At 41.0% G+C, this 26494-nt stretch overlaps 1 protein-coding gene across 1 annotated transcript; it reads right to left on the reverse strand.

Annotated features, from left to right (window-relative positions):
- Window positions 1-26448, reverse strand: LOC145457969 (protocadherin-9-like). The gene is made up of 12 exons (XM_080336252.1): window positions 25477-26448; window positions 23700-24175; window positions 22833-23055; window positions 21348-21602; window positions 17146-17395; window positions 12042-12607; window positions 11014-11202; window positions 9276-9405; window positions 9094-9188; window positions 5987-6251; window positions 3505-3615; window positions 1-2698 (listed from the first exon to the last, which is right to left on the reverse strand). The coding sequence occupies exons 1-12, from the start codon at window positions 26302-26304 to the stop codon at window positions 1878-1880; spliced, it is 4209 nt and encodes a 1402-aa protein (XP_080192378.1). The 5' UTR covers window positions 26305-26448; the 3' UTR covers window positions 1-1877.
- Between the last annotated feature and the right edge of the window lie 46 nt (window positions 26449-26494).

Below are 26494 nucleotides of genomic sequence, written 5' to 3' on the forward strand. Positions count from 1 at the left end.
TCTGAGAAATAACATAATTTTTAATCGCAGCATTAGTGAAATTAACAAGAAAAATAATAAAAGCCAAGCGCCGCCCCGAACGGGGCAGAAGCAGCAAGGAGATGGCAATACTCGCGAATATGATTTTAGGCAAAATATCACGAAGCGACAAAAGCACGACGAAACTGGTGTAACAAACTGTCGGAGAACTGCGACGCATTCGAGAGAGTATATAGAACGATTCAAAAAAAAAGAACGCACAAATTTCAACCACTCGCACTCTACGTAAGAACTAGAAATAAAATGCTCGCTGCACAATACGGCACCGTTAGAAAACTGATTAAAAAACCAAACCTCATCCCCGAAAGATAATTGAAACAATCTTCATACAACGCAGTTCCAAAGGAATTTGCTCAATTCTGCACACCAATCGCTGGCATCGGCGCACGACATATACAACTGGTTGCACACAGCGTTTAGTTGTCACATCGGGAGACGAATTTTCAATCGATTTTCTATATTCCAAACCACATGCGTTAGTAAGGGCAAAATTTAGTCAGATTTTCGCACCGCAACCAGAATAGAGAACCGTGAACTGCCAAAGGCCGAGAATACCAGCCGTACTGACAGGACGGACTGAAAATACTCGGCACGCGAGAACCGAATCAGTTCCAGTGTCGAATTACAAAGAGTAAGACATCGGCTCAAAGTCACCCATAAGAAAGTATAAAAATATCGGTAATATACCGTGTTAACAATGTAAAACAAGCAAGCAAATTAAACACGAATAAACACCGCGCATGGTATTACCGAAAGCAGACCAAATCCGACAGCGTCAGAAACGCAATACCAAATCATGCCCGGCGTCAATAAGCACATTGCAATTGACAACGAATCCGTAAAAATAACATCCGAGCACTAGAAGGTAGTAGGTAGGTACAAGGTACACTCAATCTCATTAAATGTGGTAGTACCGTAACCATTAAGCAAATAATACTCGACCAAAAACTTTAGGCGACAAACCAGAAAAAGGAGTAGTAATACGCAAAGTACCGCGGTAGAAATAACGTTTGTACAGGTGTACACACGCGCACACAATATGAATTATCAAGTACAAAATAGCAACAAGAAAAACGGGCCCTATTGCGCCCGGAAGTTGGTATTTGATCGGAGAACGAAACGGAATACAAACGCGAGTTATAAAAAAATGCAGAGTCGAATACGGCGTATCATCGAAACGCTTTGCATGCGGGCGTCTCGGTGAGACATGACTACCTTTGTGAGGTGTTGCCGACAGATTTTACCTACCAGACCTGTAAATTTGGCACGGTGGTCATTATTCACGATGAATCTCAACGCGGAAGCCGGAACGTGGATTTCGAGCGATACGTTCAACACCCCAAATAACAAAATGTAGTGGTTCTTAAACTAGTTCCAAGGAGTCCCTGAAAGAACTGAAGTTCACCTACGACACTAAATTGTCCTAATCTATAAGATCTGTCCATATTCTCAAGGCACAATAGCCACACGGACGATACCAGCACTAATAATTACACCACAAATGGTAATGAGGCCATGACCGAGCCGGGCTTAAGTAGTGACCTTAGAAAAATTTAGGCACCCCTGGCGTAACGGAACCCACATTTTGCTAATTCGAGTTTGACCATTGAAATCTAGGGTAGATTACAGTTAATAACACGCCGTCAATCAGTCGTTTGATGGTACACCATTGTATAGGGGGAAGAGACAGTGGCGAGATTTGAGTAGCCCAAGATAAAAACACCAAATCCCAAGTCCCAGACACGCCACACATCGAAAACCACGCTCCGGACAACCACCTTCGGCATTTGATCATATAGTCCAGGACTCAAAACAGACCCTGGCCCCAAAGCCATCCCTTACAGTGGCATCCCCTGCCTCATTGCAGCTTCCCCCTCATGTATCGCCATCAAGCTTTCCTGGTCCTGTATCAACCTCTGCCGCCCGTCACCATCATCCATATCATCATCACCTTGCCGGGGCATTGATTTCATCCTATCGTCCAACACCGGCGCGCTGGTCCGACCGGACCGGCTTGGCATATACTCAGACCTGTCAATTAAAGGCCGTTGCTCTGCACCACGATCCCAGCCCCGGTCGTAATCTGGATGTGTCCCGTTCATAGCCGGTAATAGATTTGAGGCAGAGAAATCTTCATCATACCGGACCGGTGGTCCTGGGTATACAGTCTCGTACCTGGGGCCTTGAGGGTTTGGAACCTGATAAAAAACTTGTTGCGGGTGACCCTGAGCACGTGGGTGATTTTGGGGCAGCCCAGCCCCGTAGGCGTTAGTATTGCTACTCGTGCTTGACAAATTACTGTGCATTTCGTCAGGCTGTCCCGGGGCCTGGTCGTATCCCTGTAAGTTAATGTAGGCCCGCTCTCTGTCCATCTCGTTTTGGTACATTCTCTGCTGCATGGGACGTGGCGATGGCGCGAGCATGACCGGGTAGACCTGGTGGGACATGGCGTCCATGGGGTGGCGGTAGCCTTCCTCGAGGCCCTTGCCGTAGGACATCTGGTCGCTGCCCTCCGTGCTGCTAAGGTGGGAGAATTTCTTGCCCGGGTCATAGTAATACGGGGTGCTCGGGTCACCGTGGTACCTGAGCCCGTGCGCGTCCGGGTGGTTTTGGTAGACGACCCGGTTGGGATTGCCGCCGGCCATCACGTCGATTTGGCCTGAAATATGAGAAGTTCAACGTTAAAGCTAGGGTCGACAACCTACCATGCTCTGCAGGCTGATTCAGAAACCAAATTTTTATCGCATGCCAGTCTTGAAATAACTCAAAAATTTATCACAGCTAATATGCCATAACAATTTTTTCAACTTTTTAGCACAAGCCCCAAAATGGCAGCGTAAACATCCTAATATTTACTGTACTTATTCAGTATCCTGAATAAAGAGTTCGTGACTGCAAGAAGATCACTTTCGCCAATGGCGCCTCATTGACACATGGACTATACCAGTTGTTATCAAAAGTGGTCGATATGTCCCCTGAGGGGGCCAATTTTGAGAGACGGGGGCAAAAAAAATTGTTCAAGTAGAAGTATGGTAAAACTACTTGAGCAAGTGGATACAACCTACTTGAAAACTACGGAAAAGTAGAATGATAGGGTAGTATAGACGCCAATGTAGTTCAATAGTTTATAGTTGCAGTTTCAAAATTGGCCTTTACCGGAACCCTCTGAACTAGTCCGCAGACTCCTACTAAAGAACCTCTGTGCCTTAAGGTCAGCAAAGGGTGCCCGGAAAGGGAGTAACACACATCTGATTTTTAAAATTGTATTACTCGAGTGGGTTCCGCTTACTGACACGGTTTACTCCACTCTACTGGAGTACCAAAAATTACAGCTTTTACATCCTCTGGTTACGTCATCAGACTTTCTCAGTACTAGGGATGCGCACAGCACAGCGATTCGCACAACAAAGTTACCATTTGATGAAAAAAAGACATAATTCAGTCGCAGTAAATTGAACACCCTACCTTGGCCTTGATTCCGCAGCAACGAATCGGGCATCCAACAATGATCACCATGACCATACAGCCGGCAGTCTTCCGTGCATTTCGGAGATATCACCGGCCTGCCGTATGGATCTGAAAGAATCATTGCTCATTAATATGTGTCTCATTTGATATGAGTGACAAATACTTCAAATCCGGTGATGTTAAAGTTTGATGATGGGTTCAAGCTTAGGTATGGAGATGGACAAGGGTTGGATTAAGTGCGGGTTAGTGGTTGATGTTAGCGACGGATTGTGTTAGGGTTAGGAGCTAGATTCGATTGATTCAGATAGAAGCTGACGTTGAATTAATGGAAACAACTTCATTCCCGTTAATGAAATGAGATGTCAACTCAACTATTGAAATGGAGCTTTCCGAATGTGTCGCTCAAAAAATCACAATCATCACTAAAACGAATATAATAGCACCTTTTGTGAATGTGCTACTCAACAAATTCACGATTCTGCCGCTCGAGCAATTTCTCACTCGAACGAATAAACAGCCAAAAATCACAATTCAGCCGCTCTTTGCCTTTCTGACAACTAACACAGTACTTTCAAATACAGACATGGATAATTCTAGCTGTCTAATTAGACTAATTGCTCTAATTCTAATCTAATTTGTGAAATGTTTCTTTGCTCTAGATTTAATTATAATGTAATGTCTGGTTTTCTTGTAGGGGGAGCGGAGGCCAAGATGAGACACGGGTCAAGATGAGACATGCAATTTTTTCATAGAAAAATTTTCTAATGGACAGATTCCTTCAACTATGTTGTTTACATAATGTCATTCTATAGTCCTACCATATTAACAAGGCAAACAGATTTGACGTTGGGCAGAAAAATGCCCAAAACTATATTTTCATGGGTCAGTTATGTGAATTCATGTTTGTAAGGGCATCCCTATCGTAGTACTTCATAACGTAGAACAACATTATTTTAGTAGCATTGTAATCATGCACTTACCTGTAAAAAGTAGTAGACAAAAAATTTTTTATTGACGTTTATACAATAATTGAGGTGTGGGGGTAAGTTGAGACGTGGGTATCGGAGGGCTTTTCCATTGAAAGCCTTTTAATATTCAAAATTTACTGTTAAAGGCAAAAGGCATTGCAAGACAAAATAATAACTAAAGTCTTATTGTAGCTGGATCCCATGGATAATTGGTTTGCGATGTCTTTTAAATTCGTATATGATGTACAAATTCTTTTTAAAAATGAATTATTTCATGCTTATTATATTTTATTCATGATGTTGCTAGTCGATTCATCATTTGGGATGGATTGGTGGTGTAATGAGCAAGAATTGCTTGGTTTCTCATCTTGAACACAGTGTGTCTCATCTTACCCTCACTTGGGGAAAAGTTGAGACATTTTAGCAAGGATTTTTGAGGGCCAAGAAATCCATAAGCATGTTGTTCGATATAACTCAAGACATACGGTAAACATGAATAGTACAGATAACAGGCTTTCCATTGGTACCAAAATCAATCCTCAGAAGGCGATACTCTTCGAGTGGCATTGAAATATCAGAAAAGTGTCTCATCTTGGCCTCCTCTCTCCTACATGCTATAGGTCAGGGGTGGCCAACCTTTTTGGCAAAAGGGCCACATTTCATTGACGAACGATCGCGCGGGCCACTAGCCGCGCCACGCGCGAAAATTTTTATGTCCATATTATTGTTACTTCAGTATATTGCGGGTCTGCTGTATATTGCTGGGCTCAGTTTGCAAGAACTGGACTATTCGGCGCCGGGACATCTATAGATATCGAAAGCTTCGGCCAACATGCGCCAATCATTTTATGCCTATGTTTCATCGTCGACGGTCTTTCTGCGAGCGCAAACGCAAGGTCACATGTCGGACGACACTTTCTCTTGTAAACGCGATCATAATTAGAATTAATGTATTACATTAGGCGTCCTTTCATTTTTAGGAGGGGGTAACAATATTAAAAGCAAGAAATCGAGCGACAACATATTGCGGAAAGCGTGAAAAAAATTACTTTAGATAAATCAAACGCTGAATATTCTGCTTTATTGTAATGTGCGAAGATCTACCAAAATTTGACTGGACCATGGATCTGCCAATGCGTCGGAACTGATATTTTAGTCGTCACATCCCAAGTGTTGCGGCTAGACTAATCAAATTTTTGGTTGGCCATGCAAGTTCACAATCTGGGCAATCCATCTTTGGTAATATTACTAATTTCTAAAATTACCTCGCGGGCCACTCAAAACCTTCTCGCGGGCCACATGTGGCCCGCGGGCCACGGGTTGGCCGGCCCTGCTATAGGTGAACTGTATAGTACGAAACGAACCAAGCTTGCTGTACGGACATTTGTTTGGTCACGAGAATGGGCTATATGATTTGATATGAGCTGAACTTGGTTCAATTTCCAAGTTTTCGAGAATTACATTGACCCACACCCAAGATATACGCACAATACGAAGAAGACCCAACTCACCCCCGTATGGATGCATGTGTTGCGGCGGCAAATCCACGATCTGCGCCGAATACTTCATCGGCGACATGGTCCTGTGCGGTTGCTGCATGTACTGCCCGTCGTGCTCCGGCATGAAGTTCTGCCCGTCGGTCATGTCGTTGTAGTGAGTGTGGTGATAGGCCTCGCCGGACACGCTGTCCCCGGTGCCGGAGTCGTGGGCGTTGGGAGACTCGGCGCTTCCCATCGATTGCAAGTCGGGAAGCACTCGCACTTTGTCGGCCTTGTCCTGAAATGGAGCCGTCGATTAGGGTTTTATCATAAAATTGTTTAGTAGCCTAAAAAAGCTTGATTTTGATTTGACTTGAAAAAATAGTATTTAGCCTACGGTGCGAAATTCTTTCGTTACTATTATGGAATTAGCCACTATACACTGTATAGGAGTTTTCAAATCCCAACTATTATATTCTAATAACTTGGCTTCTACAGATTGGAATTGAGCGAAATTTGTTATTCGTCGTTTTTGTAGACAGTCTAACAATTTCACGGGGTGAGAAGCACAGTTTGTTGATGATACTTGCACCAGGGAGGGTGATGATACTCAATAAGAAGTAGAAAAAACGTTGTAAATTTCTACTCAACTGAAGGATAGCCTGTGATGTTACATTTGATGATACTACTGCTGGTATACAATATATATTCTTTTGAATTCTCTGCTAGTTAGTGACGATTACCCCTGACGAGTGTCAACCGAAAATATTCGGGTTCATTTCAATAGGAATATATCATTAAATATTACCAATGACGTTAAAAATTGGCGCAATTTTCAAAAACCCATCCAGCTTTGTAAAAAGTGAGTAGTTTTGTCTAAAAAACTGTTCGGTAAGAGTTGAAGTCATTTGCAAACATAGCCTCTGGAGTATAAGTAGTGCAAATAGGCAGAAATCACTTGAGTACGTTAATCAGAAACAAGCACTTTGTTACTGATCACCTCTGTGTGTGTTTGAGAAGTCACGGTACAATGACACCTCTTGATCATGGCTGTAAGTTGGCGATTTCGGTATTTTGATAGTGCCAAGGCAGTAGGTTACTAGCAAAAGTGGACTCTTAGCGAGACACACACATTCATGACAGGATAGTCGGGTAGGCCTTGCCGCCATGAATTTGTTTGTGTACTAAATAACAAAGATCTACATAAATTCCAACCACTGATCAAATACAATCTGTACACACAATTTCATAGTTGAACACACACTTATTATCCACAAATTTACCAGGGTCACTAAGGCCATCAAAAAATAGAGAAATTATCAACAATTTACTTTCGAGAAAACCTTTTTTGTCATTCTAGTGAGTGTGGTCAGTGCTCAAAATCACAATCATCTACAATATGCATGTAACAACAGATTATCCAGTGATCAGTAAGATACCATGACAGTTTTCCAGAGACTGATGAAGCGAGGGCTTAATCAATGTGGCGGTAACTTTTAAGGGCCAGTATCGAACAATAATTTGCATGGAATTAACACCGTAAGTTTACGATGTTGACACAGTCTGCACGGGATTCCAACAGTAATATTTTCAAAGAGAGCTAATGTATTAGCGTAGCCGAGCTGCCAGCCACTCGGCCACCAAACTTTGACTACGTCTCACTTTGAAAGATGGATCGCACGATTCTATTCACAAACGCCGATAAGTCACTACCACTGAAAACATCCATAATAATTCACATACGAAAAGCGACACTGCCCAAACACAGCATAGGAAGAGAAATGAAGTCCGTCCTTACAGGATCCAAGATAGATCAGTAACAATGGCAGGATCGTAAATCATAACACAATCCGATCCATTGCCAGGATTAAAGTTAATAGCTGGATTGTGAGCATCCGCTGATTACATTAATTCCATCAAACGAACATGACATCATTGTTCCAGAGACTAGCGCGAGTGGCCATATTGCACGTCAAATCGTTTCAAAATGAACCCAGCTCAAGTAGAAATATACGGAACTAATTGGTCAGAAAAATACTTGATACGCACATAAGGGAAGCCTTCTCTATTCGAATGCTTATCAGCGCAAAAGAATGTAGGAGGCAAATAGCTCACACCAAAGCATTCCTATCATCGCCACTAGAGCAAATCTGAAGCAACACGTCATTCTGGTTGATAAATACCACACATCGTTGAACAACAATGCCAAAATGACTGGCGTTATGAGCGGGGTATTAAAAAGAAGTTAAAGGCCCGAAAAGGCCAAATGATGCGCCTCAAAGGTATTAGCTCCGAGGCCTATTTCCCGAAACACGAAATTATTGCTGGTGATCAACAGGATATTCGGATCACTCTGAATAATTTGAACAACTTCCTTGGTAATTATCATGTTCAAAATCTAGCTTCGATTGAAAGTGACGTTCCGAGAAGGCTAAAACCTCAAAATATCGCTACAAAATCATTTCCAGTTTTCCATATAAAGCACTCAATCGTTGTTGGTTAGCCATCCAAGTCATATTTTGAAATCAGTTTCATGAACAATTATTGCAGACGCATAAGCCTATACATTTAGGCTAGCTGGGTACCACTACCAGCCACCATGAAGGACAAAATCCTATTTCTACACAAAGTAAAGACAATTTGGCATCTTTTCGACCAAGTTTATTTCATTGCACTTAGTTACAATGCTGATGGTTGACCATGACCTCACGGAAGTGTCCTTCCCATTGACACGAGTAGCTTTGCATTACCAGTTTTGGATGTCAGTGATACCACCAATCGAGGTTTCCAAGGCTTCCACGGTGGGAAAAAAGTATCGACACTACAATTCTCGTTGATAAAAAAAGAACTCTTTAGTAGAAATGGAGCAGGGATCATCATTTTAGTAGGTTATTTGAAAAATTGTCTCTCACTAGTGACCTCAAATCAATTCATTACGATTATTACTTGATTTGAATTCAGCCCTAATCGATACCACTTAGGCATGGTGCAAATCCCGATTTCGAGAATTTAATTTCCCGAAATATTGTGATCAACGTAGTTTTGACACAGTCGACAGCATCAAACCAGGACACAGAATCCGAAACTAAGCCGAAAATATACACCGCTCAACCACTATTGAGAACCGTTATATAACATACCGGAGGAAGTTGGCTCTGAGACTGGGTCCATTCGGAATGGAAAGACGATCTGCTGTCCACCGTTCCGTGGCCGTTGTAAGCTCTCTTGCTCGAACCTGAAAAAACAACTACCCTTATCTCCGCCCATCTCCTAATCCCACCGGCCCGTAAACACAACGATGATGACTAAAACACTTCCTTACCTCGCTTGCGTACATTCTTCTTACTATCGATATCCCCGCCCGAGGACGTGTTCCAGGTGCCGCCTTCCTGGCAATTGTAGCTCCTGCTCTTCTTGCGCTTGGCGCAACAGCAGCACTTGATCAGCACAATCTGAAAGCGAAGTCCTTGTTTTATTGGTGGTCGAAAACAAAACCCACACAAATCCCGATTATGGAAATATCAAAAAAGCGAAGTCTTGCTTCATCGACAAAAAGTCTGGCAGACATACTCTCTCGTAAATAGTGACATTGTGGAAATAATCATTGTACATACATATCAAGTGTACTAAAAATTACTTTCACCTAACAGCACGCAGGATAAGCTGATCAGCAACAAGAGATCGGGCCACGATTACTGGACCACAATCTGACATCGCGATTTCTCCTACTGACACAGCATATTTTCATCACATGTTCATTTTATGCTATGGTATGTTATTTTTGTGTTCAGTGCGAGTACATAGTATTCCGTAAGTTAGGTCTTCATTATTATCTGCAGGCGAAGGTGGATGTTTATAAAAGACTATTCCAAGTCGCTTGAACACCGTCTTACCTTTTCATTATATCGGAATTTTTTTGTTTTGCACTGATTAAAATACCAGTATTTCAAGAGAATTGCTGCCAAAATCTCAAAACGACAGTCAATAATACAAAAGAGATCGCTTCGTCAGGCAAGCTCATCATTAAATCATTACATAAGCTGACAAAAGTCAACTTTTGACCGTAAAGGTCTAGTTGAGTAGTTTCCATGGAATACTTTGCATCACGGTATTGTATGTTATTACGTTGAGTGGCCAAGGCTATCTATTTCTTCTATATTTCTAAGGCTCTGTCAGTAGGCTAGTGTTGTTTATCATAAACAAAATCACTACAAAAATACGTAAAAATATATCAGCAAATAATTTCCTTAAAATACAAATCTACATGATTTATCGGAATAAACCTACAACGTTTATCAGCAAACACCGGGATTGGACAGAATGTTTAGCATCGTGTCGCGAATTCGCACGTCGAAACCTTATCAATCCAACGACAGTTTCGCTTCATTTCTAAACAACACCGCAACACAGAAATATCGTTAACTTCATTCCCACGTGTCTATTGTTTGACAAGCGCAGTTTCAAAAGTTCCATTTGATCTGCAGCAGGGCACCGATTTAAATCTCAAAAAAACAAGACTGCGAAACGCCTTTTTCCAAATCGATCTCGCGATATTTACACTCGACCGCATAATCCCGGGCTTATTTTCACGAAATTATCAAGCGTATCACGAAGAACAGATCTCATATTCAGATAATCGAAACTGGCCAGCATACCTGCTCCGTTCCGCATTAGAACTTATCACTCTACGTAATACAGCCTCGGGGCGAGATTCCTTCAAGGCGTGGAAAGCCATTAAGCACACAGGTAATAAAACACCAAATGTCTCTCAAAAGACGCCTAAAACCATCCAGGGTGTAATGAGACATTGAATGATATATTATTTCAAACACGACTGCCTCAAATTAGGCACGGGTTTACTTTCCATGACACGCCCGGCACACGAATAATTACAAAGCTAAAAGTTGCAAATTTTAAGGAACGATACAATTATATTCGCCTCGCAGCAATTATACCTCAAATAAGCCACGCATTCCTAATATTGGACAAGTACAAATTCTTAAACAGTGAGGTTTAAACATCGACACACACAAAGCTAGAATCAACGAAATGTCACTTACCACAATTACGATGATAAGAATCACGATAAGAGCGGCGGCGCCAATAATCAGGTACATTTCCGTGGAGCCCATTTTCAGAGGGGGGCTCGGGACCGCCAGTTTTGGAAACAGCGGATTGCTCTTGCACTCTTGCATTGCCTTGGTGGCGTTCACCGCCGTGGATTCCGACTTGGAAAGGAACAAATTCACCTGAAATATATATCAGCATGAGATACAGTTAAGAATATAAAACACTGTTACTGCCCGGTGAAATTAGAAGACAGACATTTCATTGTAGCTTCGAAGAACAGTAAAGTTACTACATTATTGGTATTTCGTCTATCAGTTCTGAGAGACGAAATTGTGTGCCCACTGAAAAATCTAGGGACTTGTTGAGAGTCGTGCCAATGTTTAATCGGCAAACATGCTCATGCTCAGTAATCAAACATCATGTCTCGTTATCAGAACAGCACACGGTTCATTGAGACTCTACACGAAATTAAAGAGGATTGAAGGCACTAAACTTGTATACTGCTATAAGACTTTTCGTGCGCTATGTATCAAGAGGCAACGGCACATAAACACAATCATATACAGAGATTCATATTGAATAGTATATTCATATTGAAATGAACCCGAATATTTTCGGCTGACACTCGTCAGGGGTAATCGTCAGCAACTAGTAGAGAATTTGAAAGAACATTGTATATCAACAATCAAATGAAAACCGAATGAAAACCAATTGGGCAAGGTATGACCTAACAACATAATTTGAAAACGCTACAGATGACTTTGTCTGGAGATTCGTTTAAATACTGTGTTACTTCGTACTTAGTCAAACTGGCCAAAGCTTGGTTCGTTCCGCACTATATAGAGTTCTGCTGTAGCATTTACAGGCAAACCAAAAATTAGATTATAAATAAAATTAGAGCATAGAAACATTTGACAAATTAGATTAGAATTACTATAATTAGACAACTAGAATTAACTATTTGTCCATGTCTGGAGCATACCAAGCAAATAAGGCACCGGGCCGGAGATTTACTCACATATGCGTCCGAGTGGCGCTTCGGCGTTCCAAAATCGCTGACCCTTATCTTCAAAATACGACACCCAAGCTTGACCGTGTCCAGATCGACCCTGTCCGCAAAGGTCACGTTGCCGTTTTTCGCGTCCACGTCAAAGTAACCTTCCTGGTTTCCGTCGACGATGGCGTAGCTAAGCAACGAGTTCATCCCCAAGTCCTTATCGACGGCCTTGACTTTGGACAGCATCACGGCACTGACACCACCGTCAGTCGCGTTCTCTACTTCCTTCACGGTGACCACGGAGATCCATTTTTGCGCGGATCGCGACTTAAACGGTTGCGGTGATGCGTTACGGTCTTTGTTCGATTCTTTGGTTATAATTTGCACGAAACCCACGTCCTTTCGTCCATCTGGACGCAGCACTGTCGGGTCATTATCGTTCACATCGTCGAGATATATCTCGACTTTAGCCTCGGCACGTTGCCTGTTGAATCCATTGTCGGTAGCTACGACCGTTAGCACGATGGGAGTGTCTCCGTAGATTTCGCGATCCAGCTTGGTTGAGTTACCGTAGAAGTGTACGTAGCCTGAAAAAAAACGCGCGTGACTGTGAGATCACAACAGCACGATCGGCTTCAATGGATTCAATTTCGATAGGTTTAAAAAGATGTACTGAATTACCTGTTGTCATATTAAGACTGCTGTCATGTACTAATGCTATGCCTTCAATATCATATGTAATACGAAACAATAATTTCATATTATTAATGTATTCCTGAAAAGCCAGGGTTGAAATGACTCGAGTCATGACTAGACTCGAGTCATTTTATCAAAATACGGAAAAGACTTGAGTCAATCTGTGTATTGACTCGACTTGGACTCGAGTTATTGCGCACGACTCGAACCAAGTCATATGACTCGATACTCAGACGGCCAAGACCGACATTTCATTGTAATTCCGAATAGGGAAGTAACCACACTATAGGGATTTCGTCTGTTGGTACTGGTACTTGAAAATGCGACCAGAAACTCTGCTAAAAGTGAGGAAAATTAGTATATTATAAATGCGAACCATTTGATATCACCAAACAGAGTTAGAAAAAGTGTGTTTAACAAACTTTAACTGGTAACTGAGCACTTGAGCAGTCAACACAATGACTTGGACACGAGTCAGAATACCATGACTCAGACTCGGCCCTCTGCTCGCTAACTTGGACTTGACTCGGAGGTAAATTGAACATGATTCGACTTGACTCGAGTCAATACTATAAAAGTGAGATTGATTTGTGACTCGGAGCGTTGTGACTTGGTTACAACCCTGCGAAAAGCTTCCCAACTGAAGTTTCTTGGAGACCGAACTTCTATATACAATTGAATTATCTAAACATCTTGAAGTAAACCCAAAAATTGACGGCTGACACTCCTCATTGGGGTAATCGTCAGCAACCAGTAGAGAATTTTTGATATACGATGTTCTTTCTAATTCTCTCCTCGTTGTTGACGATTACCCCTTACGAGTGTCAGCCGAAAATATTCGGGTTCATTTCGATATGAAAATATTATTCAATTGTATATTGACTTCTACCAGTATCGAACGTAGGTATTACGGTGATAACTGTAACTGGTGATAGTGTTGAGCCAAATTGAAATTGGGCGAATACATCAAGTTTTGTCGACTAATGGCAAAAGTACCACTTCAAGGTGCGTGAAGCCGGAAGAGTTTCAATATTATCCTCACCACTACACAGACATCAATTATGTGGTGTGGAACAGGTGCACCAAGGTCTGCATCTAGGCAAAACCAAAAGTATTGTTTCAGACATAAGACATGGAAGATTCGCTATGTCTCGCGAGTGTTGAACCTGGTCTTTTGAGAGGAATTTACAACATTTGAAACCATGTTTTCGTTACGCCGTAGTTGAACCATGGTAAGCAAAATATAAACTGAGATTCTGAGAAAATAGCTAGACGTCACAAGCTATAATGTATCTGAAGTTCCATTTGTGAAGCTAAAATTTCAAACCATCATATCTTTAAGAATGATTCAACCCGGCAGGAAAAGATTAGTTTAATTCCAGCCGTCCAGACGTTGGCTAGATGAGTAATTTTATAATATGATCACCTTTTCCGTGGTGTTGCTCACACCAGGCAATATCTCCCATTTCATATTTTATATCTTTCAAAGTAGGTCACAATACCTTGATAATATTATTATAACAATGAAAATTATTGTCATATAGAACTTATGACTCCAGTCATATTCCATTATTACACCAAATGCTTAAAGAGACATCTGTGCAGTTGGGACAGCAGAACAGCTAGGCGGTAATCCCCAGGAGTTAAACGAGGCGCGAAAAGACATTACTAATATCTCCAAGATTGGAATAGGCGTCTCTGGAGACAATTTATTTTATCACAAAGCCTGGTCATAATGCATATCACGCTATCATATTACCGACACAAGGGAGCCAAGCAAATTCCTCAAAGAAAGGCTCTCTCATATGTTTATGGATATCTGACCTGAAAAAATAAGTCACGCAACCCCTCTTAGATGTGCGTTCGTCCGTGCAAGAAAACCCAATCACACTATCTCATCAGATTCTCGTGTAAGAAAAGTTTTCAAGACTATACAGTATACACCAGTGGTTCTTAACCTTTTTTCCTCCAGCGCCCCCTTTAAAAAATTATCGTGCTCCAGCGCCCCCCCCCCCAACTTCATAATGTAAGGAATGTAATAAAGACAATGAGTAAGATGGAGGGCCGTAACAGGACTTCGTCAACCCCCTAAAAACGAGTGCCTTGCGCACCCATAGCGTGATAAACCGAACTTCTGAGGGCTTCGCCCCCACGAACCCCCTATCGTGATTTCGATGGTCAGCAAAGTTTGTGTGGCCTGGTCGCTCTAAGTACCAAAATTTTCTATAATGCATGAATGAATAGGTGGTAATTACATATATAAGTCGCGATAAACTGAGTGAGCAAACGTTGGTCCTGGGCCCCCATCGGGTGATAAACCAAGCTTCCGGGGGACTTCACTCCCAGACCCCCATTAGTCTGTCCTCTATTTGCTGAAAGCCTATTAGGTATCTACATTGTGTGTCCATTTACTGAGGCAGCTATTCTCGCCTAGTCGCGCGAAGCGCGAAAAATTTCACTAATTAATGATTGAATTGGTCAATATCATCGGGAATTGCATGTAAATTGAGATTAATTTTTATCCTCTCTCTGCTCACGTAAACACATTTACCGGTAGAGCTGAGTGAGGTGCAATGTTCCCTCTAAGCTGCGCACGTGCGTAGTGCTGACACGGTCTCTGCGCACAGAAAATCTACATTGCGCACAACAAATCCGAAGTTATTACCTTTTTTTTTAGTCGATACGCACTGTTGTCCAGGGGTCAGCGCAGTGAGTTGATGAGTGTGCGCAGACTCATCAAAACTTGAAGCGAACATTGTGAGGTTTCTTGGAAACTGTAGGGCCCGTTACTAATAATTAAACATATTCGGGCGGGCGAACCCGTTGGTATGACTTCGTTGTATGATGTTATTTCGTGACCCCCTGTCTGCAATATCAAAAAATATAGAATCGCTCAACGGGGATATCGCCCAACAGGAATATCCCTGTCGCCCAATCGTACTAAACTAAAAGACGCACACGATTTCAGATTGGTATTTCTTCACTGACATACGTCTTCTGGGGTTCGGATTGCCAAGACAGGAACATTCGGTTTCAGTCATTTATATAGGCGCCCATGGACAATTAAACCTATATGTATTTTGAAGGCTATATGTAACGAAGTTTTCGGTGTTAATTTGCTCTGAATACTCATTAAAGATATGTGCTATCACCAAATCATCTACTGCGAAGTCATTTTTCTCCAGCGCCCCCCATACCGCCCCCCTGAGCCCAGCGCCCCCCATATCGCCCCCTGAGCGTTTCCGCCCCCCTTCAAAATCGCCAGCGCCCCCTGGGGGGCGCTGGGGGCAAGGTTAAGAACCACTGGTATACACACAGGCAAGTAACCTCTCTTCCGATATGGTAGGTAAGCAAATAGGAATCATGGAAGCTAACCTAAAACATTCACATTTGTTCAGTGATTAGAAACTCAGAAACTCTGAGTTTGTATGATAAAATTAAGTCATTGTATTTCACACAATTACCATTGTACAATTACAGCGCGCACTGTACAAATACTGTGTACTGTACAAGGGCACATCAACGTTCAATGTTATATGTTTGAAATATACATGTACGTATGATCGGTGATCACAGATCTTCTGACAGTAATTAAATAAGTTGGCTTATTAACTTCAAGGGTTATTATCATTTTTTTGCTACGAACAACCCTTTTGTCACGAAATGCTGACTTGGACAGGAATTTTGCGAGATTGAAGGCGTTTTGAACATAACAAGTAGTATTTTATTGCTGGTTTTGAAGATGGGTCGTAGGGTAGCATATATTTTACTGGCAGAAAAACGAATTTGGGTCGACACAGTTTGAGTGATTCAAGACTTGTATGTAACACTGCAACAGTACATCCAGCACACCTTGGTCATCTGCAGCAGCATTGCATATCCTTGCACAGTAAAGTTGAACCTTAGAATATACCTTTCACGCCACCACTTACCACGAAAGATAGGCCATCTGCTCAAATTTTGTTATTTATCCATCAGTAATCTCAGTAGATCAGTCTCTCAATTGCCGATATTACCAAATACAATTACAATTTCATATCTCAATTGCAAAATGCAAGAAGGACGCTTGTGTATTTGTGAAGAAATAAACACCAAATTTTAAATTGATTTAGAAACTTGAAACGTATATTTCTGAATCTTGTTGTTATAAAGTTCACGGTTTACCTAGGAATTAGCGTACGTCATAATGCTGCAAGGCGTGTTCCAAAATTTCCAACTCGTTCAAGACCGATTATATGGAAAAGCTAAAAAGACTTTTCCTACAAAATTTGTTGAGTTTTGACTGTACAATTAACCGACATTTGGCAGTATGGTAAAGGCTAGCAGCAACAAAGTCGCAGATCTTTCAAAAGAAACCAAAATACAAATATGGTAAGTCGTTTGTAACAGGATTTCGCCTTGCAGAAACTTCAATACAAGCCCGTATTACCTGACGTAGCCCCGACTTGAAACATCTTCAACCACAGTTCTCGGTCCGCCGTCGGCGGCAAGCTGCCAGAAGCCGGCCTGAACTCTTCCATGCTGTACGTCACTTTCCCGTTGGTGTCTTCCGAAAAGTCATCGTCGGTGGCCTCGACCTGACCCACGAATATGCCTTCGGAGGCGTGCTCGTCCACGCGGAACACGTAGGACTGATTGCGGAATTTGGGAGCGTTGTCGTTTTCGTCGATGACAGTAATCTGAAGTTTGAATGGAAAAAATTGAATTGAAAATGTCACGAAATTTAAATTACAAAGCCAACAATCAATTCTCTACTAGTTTCTGACAAGTGTCAGCCGAAAATATTTGGGTTTATGAATATGAATATAGCCTACTATTCAAAATCAATGCCGTGAAACGCTAACCTAACTAGCATACAACAACGGCAGGACATGTGACTTGTTCACAGGGCGTTGAAGCAGTCATCGTTTCGTTGGTACTACTGAGGTAGCAGTTGAAGTAAGAAGTCAAAACTAACCCGAACCCAGCCCGAAAATGAACCCCCACTAACCCCAACCCTAAATCTAAGTTTAGCCCAACCTTTAACGCACATGTCAAAATACGACTGGCTAAAAAGCATGCATCTCAATGCGATGAAGTCCTACTCACAAGAGTATATTAAAGGAGTACTACAAAATACAAAGCATGACTTATCAGCAAAAGAATCGAAAGGTGCAAAATGACATTTCAGCAGTCCACACAGACTAACGACTGTTAGGTGCTATCATGAAAAGCCAAAAACTCAGATGACAAAATCCGGATGAACGCAAGTCGCTGACTCAACAACATCTGTCCTTGTATTTCAGGTCCTTTTCGAGCCAACTCAACTGCCGTGGAAGGAACGCGGCTTATTATGCGGTAATGAAGGAAACATTTTCTGTTTCGGTTCACCACGAACGCTTTTAATTGTGTTGTATAAATTCAAAGAATCTTATTTTTTTCCAAGATTCGTTGGCAAATTTAACATGCATCTGCGGCAAGGGTGTGTCTTATCCAGCAGAAATCATGGCAGAATATACTGTAAGTGGCCATCTAAATTCAATTCATCTCAAAATACAGACAGTTCCCAACACCGATCTATACAGTAAGGAGTTGACGGATCCATTTCAGATAAGGAATCAATGTACTGTGTTATCACCACACCACGACATAAAATGACTCTATATCTATAACCAGGCGATGATGTCATTTTGACATTGAAATACTAATCTTGTTTTCTACAGTCACACAGTGTAGCATTTTATGGTCGAAACCTACATCTACTACACACTTGTGGAATATTAATTTGAGTGATCAAAACACAACACAAACGATTAGTTCCAGCAGACCACAAACGGTGTAGTTTACCAGCAAGAAAAAATATCATCTCTTAGTTCTTATTGAATTACACCGACACCGAGATATTCGCTTGGCTTTTACGGGAAGTGATGAAATATTTACGAATTGATTGCCAACTTGCCGCATTTAAATAATGCATATCCCACACCTAGCGAGTAGCGACTGTGCCACAGTCTTATAAGTACAAAAAGGTGAGAAGGAAGGAAAGTCTTCGCATCTAGCTGTATCGGGGCACCAATAAAAATAATCAAATTCTCGATTTCGGGATACGGCTGACTCCTAATTCAATTCCCCCCATTTTTTCATAAACAGCGTATGTTGGCGGGAATTGACAAAATCAATACAGGCCGGCGTGGCTCAAATAAATTTCCTGTCCAGAATAGCAATCCACGGCATTAATAATTGATGGCTTCAATATTGGTGAAAATATAGGACTGCAATATCGCACCAAGGTCAAGTACACATTGTCTACCAGAGCCCGTCATTTCATATAGCCGCATGAAAAGCATTGCCTGCAACAATTTCAAGCTGAGAGTTTGAAAGCATGACAAATAATCTAAACTTGATTATAATATAATATGTAAACAGAGATATCTATATCGATATCCGTAATTAGCACATAACACTTTTGATAATTTGAAAAATGCTTTCGGGCCTATTAGACCAAGACTGCACAATAGAATCTGCCGATTTACAAGTATCAGACCATGACAAAGTGGAGATTTGTAAGGAACAAATCTAAATTCACGGTCAATATTTGAAGGCACGCCATCGCAAATCAAAATTCACGATTTGAAACGAGTCCATCATAAAACAGCACCGTAGTGAAAAGCCTTCAGCAGCACACACCTGGTAACGTGGCCGTTTTCCAGAATGGGATACAATGGAATGGTACCATGCGCATTGCCATATATTTACCCAGGTTGAACTAGTCAAACATAAGGTAACATAGGGAAGGCAAGCTAAACCACCTTGTAAGTCGTCTTGATTAAACATTGCTATCAAAAATTATAGCCGCTATGATGTAGGAATACAGGGTACACATAGACCTACTACTAATAGTACTGTTTGAGACTTGAAAAAATGCAAAGACAAAATAATGCAACCCCACAAAACACATATTATATTTTTACTACAGGTATTTGAATTGGATTAGATTATCGCAACCAGGGAGAATGAAATCAATAAGTGCACTGACACCGATCCCAAATTATTCATGACCTGTAATTGCTCAGGAGATCTCAGGGATTCCTACAAAATCCCAAAGCGATCCGTGTAAACAATACGGAATGAATACATCAATATTTGATGCAGTGTCGATACATTACAACAGTAGACGACAGACCCCGGAAAGATGAAAGTGAAGAATTCATGAAGTTTTCGACGGCGAGAACTTGAAACAATTAGTTTGTTCTGACGCTGAAACTGAAAAGATAACCCGGTAACCTCGTCCCATTAACACGGGCAGAGGGAAAGCTGCATTACTTTTACTGGCATTGGCTAGTGTCACAAATCAAGTACTATCAAGAAAAAGAACAGTTTTGGTATCACCAAGAACGTGTCAAACCATGGATGTGGAGATGTAGTTATAACGAATATCGTACAATTATCAAGTACAATAATGGCATTAATTGATATCATAGACGTCATAGATGCACTGGGACCAATAAACCCATTCAAAAGATTAAGAAAACACGGGTGAAATGACTTTTTGAACCATTTCAAGTAGGATTAATATTCAAAAACTTTATCTACACCGGAGTCCACACTGTACGATATTATTTGACCTGCATTATTTAAGGTCGGAAATAGCCTAACCAGTCAATAGAGACGTGTAAACCTGAGCGAATGGGAAACAGTTTGCACTTGAGGGTCTAATTTCGAATTCACATGCTCCCACTAGTGCTAGGATAGAAAACCAAATGTTAACAGTATAAATACCAGGAAATATTGACTGTCAGTAACCCGATTCTCCAAAAAAAATCACAGACAAACCAAGAGAGTTTTTTCTAGGCCAACGACCAGAAAGACAATGAGCCCCAAACATTGCTGATGATAGATTATAGCGTAGCGAGTCCAGATCAGATTTCATCACTAAACGCAGCCACTGGAAAATCCGAGCCAACTCGACCAAAAAACGTCTTTCCATCGAAGCATGAACTGTTGATTTTTGAAGCAAAACAGCCGTCTCTCTTTTAAGTGGTGGAGCAATCCAACAAGCTTAAATCACACACACGCCCACGAATCATCACCATCGAGGTCGTCACGGGTTAATTTTTAATAAAACAACTTTTCCTTAACATTAGTGGCTGTAATCCACATTAGTGCGAGCCAAATCATCCAAATCAGTGTTTTAACGACTCGAGTCAACTCATATGACATATTTTATATGACTTATCTAAGTCTTGTATCTCAGGACCGATAATTGAAAAGTATGCCCACTGCCCAGATAATGACTTTTGTCTGTTTGAATAAACATGTTTGGAGTGAGAAAAATGAGTAAATATATTATAAATCCGGCTTTCGATATGGCCCAAAAGTTTCACAGCTAAGTGAGTTGAACATAACTTGAACTCGATACTGAACAGTAACAATATGACTCGGACTCGAGTCAACACTATGACTCAAGACTCGAACTGTTGCTCCCCGACTTTGACTCGGCGGTGAATTGAAATCGACTCGGCGGTGAATTGAAATCAACTCGACCCGAGTCAAAACTATAAAATTCAAATTAACTCGCGACTCGGAACCTTTTGACTTCGTTACAACCCTGATATAAATATACCAGTATATAACGGACACGAATAATCAAACCTGCAGCGTGGTCGTTGTGTTTAAAGGCGGGATTCCGTTGTCTTTCGCTAACACCTTGAGATCGCCCGGCGTTCGTTCTACCTCCGCGTCCAGCACGTCGGGAATAGCGAGGATCAATGCCCCAGAACTTGGGTTGACTTGGAATATATTGGTCAGCAGGATCCTTCGGCCGTCTTTGACGATGTGGTCGCTGCTCGGTAGGAACGAGTATGTTATATTGGAATTCGGCCCATGCTTTTCGTCTTTGTCCGTGGCCTGTAAAAGGGAAGGCGATAACACTAATGCAAGAGATCATGGTAAAGAGCAGCCAGGGCTGATATCCGCCAAATTCATGTCAACGTACTTCAGTACAAAATTTGTTAAATAGTATATTCATAATGAAATGAACCCAAACATAGGCCTACACATAACGTAAACAAAACTACTATCCTATCCTATCCTATCGATACTAAGTATTGGAGTCTCAACAATGGAAAAGCCTAAATCTAATGAAAAATATTTACATGCGCCTCAACTTCTAAAGAATAATAAAAATACCCAATAGTTTGTTTCTAAACAGCAGACAATATGAGGGCGGGTTGGGATTACAAAAAACACACAATAGTATGCAGAATTTCAAATACACTACTACAGAGTGCGCTTCTCGAGGGTGACAAAAGTCATAAGGTTGCCGGCAGTTATGCACAATGGTGCTTACAGACAAATGGTAAGTGCCCTCGCGTATGGTCGTCAAGTATTGTTGTTAAACACTTCAAACGCAAGTACCAATAAAATCCCTGGAATTAATCATTGTGATAGCCTATAGGAAAATCAACTACTCATAACTTGCCAGAATCGTGCACACTGCCCAATGATGAAAATCTAAAATGCAATGAACCGCTGGTCTGCCTCAACTGCCAAATATATTTCAATTTTATTATCAATTGGCCAAACGTAAGAGGTTGAAGGCTGGTCCATTTATTAGAGAAATCAAATATCAAATTTTAAAATAATTCAGAAATCAGAGCATAATTTAGAATGCTCTCTGCTGTGATATACAGTTAATCATACGTCACAATAATATACTGAACTGTTTATTACTAGTAATATGTGAAACATAACAAGACTTTTTGAACAAAACTCAACAATTGCCACAATTTGGCGACAATCTAGCAAACGGTGAAGTCGCATTTCTTGCAAAATAAACTCAACAGCCAGGACTTAGCCTCTCAGAAACTTTATTAAAGCCACGCATAACCAGTTTAATATCAAAAAGATAGCGGTAAACTTCTCATTTCATTAAAGTTTCAATTCTTTGTTTTGACCATAATTATGTCGCAACTACATTCTGGGTTGATTTTGATTTTTGAAAATTCACCGATCCACAAAATTTCATATGAAATTTTACCGAGCCGCAAGTTGAACAGGTTGAGATTGTTGAGAACCACTGCTATACACCAGAGATTCAATAGTAGATCTGGGCGTGATTTCACCGAAAATTTATACCTTCAAAGTCATGACAACAGTTCCTCTTCTCGCAGTCTCGCTGACCTTCACGGCGAGTCTGTCGTACGAAAATTCCGGTGCGTTGTCGTTAATATCGCCGACGCGGAGGAACAGCGTCTTTGAGCTGGTTTGCGCTGGAACGCCTTTATCCGATGCTTTTATCTTCAGTGTGTACGAATCTTCCATTTCGCGATCCAGGTTATCGGAAGTTTTGAGGACGAATCTGAACGCATATTGTGAATCTCAATACAATGACAGTCAAATAGTACAGCTTAAATTGAGCAGAATCCTCTTTTAATTAATCCATTGTCAGAGTACAATGTAGACTTGATTGGCATACAAGATGAAATTAAAGTGTGGGAACTCATAATTTTAAACGGGCTCGCAAAGCCACAGTGGCATCGCATTATGCAAGACTTTATCAGTTCTGTTCTGTGGTAACGAAACAAAAGATTTTCTCAGGGCAGACTCGTACTGATATATACACTGTGGGAAAAAGCCGAAAACACCAGCCAAACAGAAAATGCAAATTTGAAACCCTTTATCAAAGTCAACAGCCTACTCGCCCACGAAAAAAAACTAATAAGCTTTATGGACAACCAAGGGTCGATAACTACATGAATACTTCAGTAAAAATACCAAAGACAAGACTAATTACTTAAACTAGTGACATATTGTCAATGCTAGAGGAATGAGGATGATTACTAACAAGCAAGAAGCCTTCCCAAAAGGATATCATCACACCGATTTAATAACCTGACGTCATTCACGGATTTGCACTACCGTAATGAAATATATAAGATTTAAATTCAAGCCTTCAAGCGTCAGGAATCGTTTTGCATGGCGAGACGAAAATGTAATCCTTACCTGGAGTTAGCTCCTGGGATTTCCTCTAGAATGAACACCCCATTGTCTTGCAATTCACAAGTCACAGTGCCATTAGCACCAGCGTCATTGTCACTTACGGTGACAAATGCAATATATTCTCCAGGGGTGGTATTTTCCATGATTATTTCATCGTATTCGGCGCCTTTCGGAGGTTTTTTCACAAATGCATTTTGCATGAACGAAACCTTGAATTCTGGTTTGTTATCATTTACATCCTGCACATGCACGGTCACAGTAGCGTACGCCGGTACGGCGTTAGGACCAAGGTCTGTAGCTTCGACAGTTAAATGATGAATTTTCCTTGTCTCGTAATCCAACAGGGTGCTGTTTTTAACAGATATGACACCAGTATCCCGATTCAGATCAAAAATCTTTCTTTCACGTTCTCCGACTATGCTGGGAAACGAATAGACTATCCTTCCATTAGCCCCAGTGTCTTCATCAGTAGCATGAACCTGTATATTAAATTGTATGCCAATGTGACGTGACAACTCATTAAATATATATATTTATAAGCTAAAAGCTGCTACCTACTTCTATGTCTTAAAGGGTAAATGCACTTAAAAATTGTTGCTGCATTGGATTTGGTATCATGGTGATGTCAACAATAATATTGTGATACAAGAATTAACCTCCATTAAATAGGCTATTAGTAACATGTCCCTATTGCGGCTTTCAAAACATCAATGGCCTATTAAGCACAGTGATACAGGAAACTATTCATTACGATATTACCAACAATTGTGAGAAGATTTTATCCCACTGAGTTGATGATCAGATTTCCTACTATGTGAACTTTCTCTTGTTTCAATGATTACGATACAACATACTTGGAATGCTTGATAGCCATATTCTGTTTCCCACGGCACCATATCATTATAATACACACTTGCCATGGATTAGTTTAACTAAGCCCGTTATATATAAGGGCCCAACACACCATGTAATTACATCATTGCAAAATGTTCCAAACTTTTTTGTTCATTTCACTTGGTCGTTTTACAATAATCTTTTGATTGTTTGTTCTCTCCATGTCTATTGTGCTGGATTAAGCTAAATTAAGCTAATTATAATATATAAAATGGGTTTATTAGGGAACATTTTCTAAATAAACTCATTCTCAAAACAATTTTAATCTTATTAGGCATTTTGCATCACACAATTCCATTTAGGGAAGCTTGGAAACAAATCATTTTAGAGTAGAATAGGTCTGGAACTTCTTGATATACAAGCCTGCACAGTTCACCTATCAATATTGAGCATCCCCGGGGACCAGTATGAACACTGCCTGGAATAATCAATTGTCCGAGAAAAATCAATAGCAGAAATTAATACGTTCCAGTACAGACTCTGGGCGATATGAACACCCATGCACCGTTGAAGTTCAATAACAGATCAACGAAAGTCAGTATGTCATAAAGCAATCAAAATAGGGATGTAATATCATATCTAAGTCAAATGGATATTAGATGAGCAATGAGCATAGGCTGGTCTTCCAACTTTATTGGCAGCACACAAATACTATTAGAAGGTACGGCTATTGCATTGAAATTATTTTAGTTTAAAAATCAGTCTAGGCTAGACTAGGCTAGAGAATTTCTCCACTAGCCTAGATCCCCACTTTCTCTTACCATGTCATCACAGAACCTTTTTGCGTAGTCTGATTTTACAGTCGATTACAAGACATGGCACCATATGCCTTTAAATATACTTACAATGCCCCATAAAGTAACAGTATAATAAAATTTGTACATACCTGCTTTACAATTGTTCCTTCTTTCTCATGTTCATTAACATCAACAACGAATATCTCCTTTTCAAACTTTGGAATATTGTCATTTGAATCGGTAACATTGATGAGGACAGTAGCTGTCCCAGTCGAAGGAGGCTTGCCCCCGTCATATGCTTCAAGAATCAATTCATGCACCCCCTTATTTTCTCTGTCAAGTTTTCGTGTCAGCGTCAATTTCGGAATCTTTGAACCATCGACATTGATTATTGTTCCGAGTTCAAAATAATCATCAATCGAATTAGAGCCGCCTTTTGAAACAAGTCTATAATCCTGAATTGAGTTAGCTCCATAGTCGGGGTCTACTGCACTATCCAGGCGAATGGTCGTGCCCACGCCGACCGCTTCTGAAATGCTTTTACGTATGACAGTATTCTCAAATGCAGGAGCATTATCGTTTATGTCGGTGACTTCAATGATGATGTTAACCATTTTCACTTCCCGGAATTGACCGAGAGGCAACGCTGCGACTTGTACCTCCACAGTGCAGTGTGGTCTGTTGTTGATACATAGTACTTCGCGGTCCATTTGTTTCCTCACTTTCAGAATCCCAGAATATTTTGTTACTTCCGTATATTCCTGTCCCGTCAGTACCTTATATTCCATCCGCTGAGTACTAGGCCATTTCAGCTTTTGCGGGATGTTGATGAGCACCGAGCCTTTGTCTGACATTTCGGCAACGTTCAGTTTGATTATGTCTTCTGCTGCGCAAAGCTGGACATTGCATAGCAGCCAAGATGCCGCGATGAGGCAAATGCATTGCTTCATCACGGCATTTCTGAAGGTTTGTGTCATTTAAATGATACTGCCTCGATGCTAGATGTAGAGCATTCTATGCCAAAGGTCTGCTAAATGGAACGGCAAACGCTCGTCAAGTTACGACATGAGATCAATCTAAGGAAAAACTTTCAATACAACAACACTTAACGATAATTACTTCGCAAACGACCCCTTTGTTACCTGAAGACCCTGCTACTCTAACAAA

Source organism: Botryllus schlosseri, chromosome 15, assembly GCF_051294905.1.
Source record: "Botryllus schlosseri isolate E-star chromosome 15, Bs_hap1, whole genome shotgun sequence".
Taxonomy (NCBI): Eukaryota; Metazoa; Chordata; class Ascidiacea; order Stolidobranchia; family Styelidae; genus Botryllus; species Botryllus schlosseri.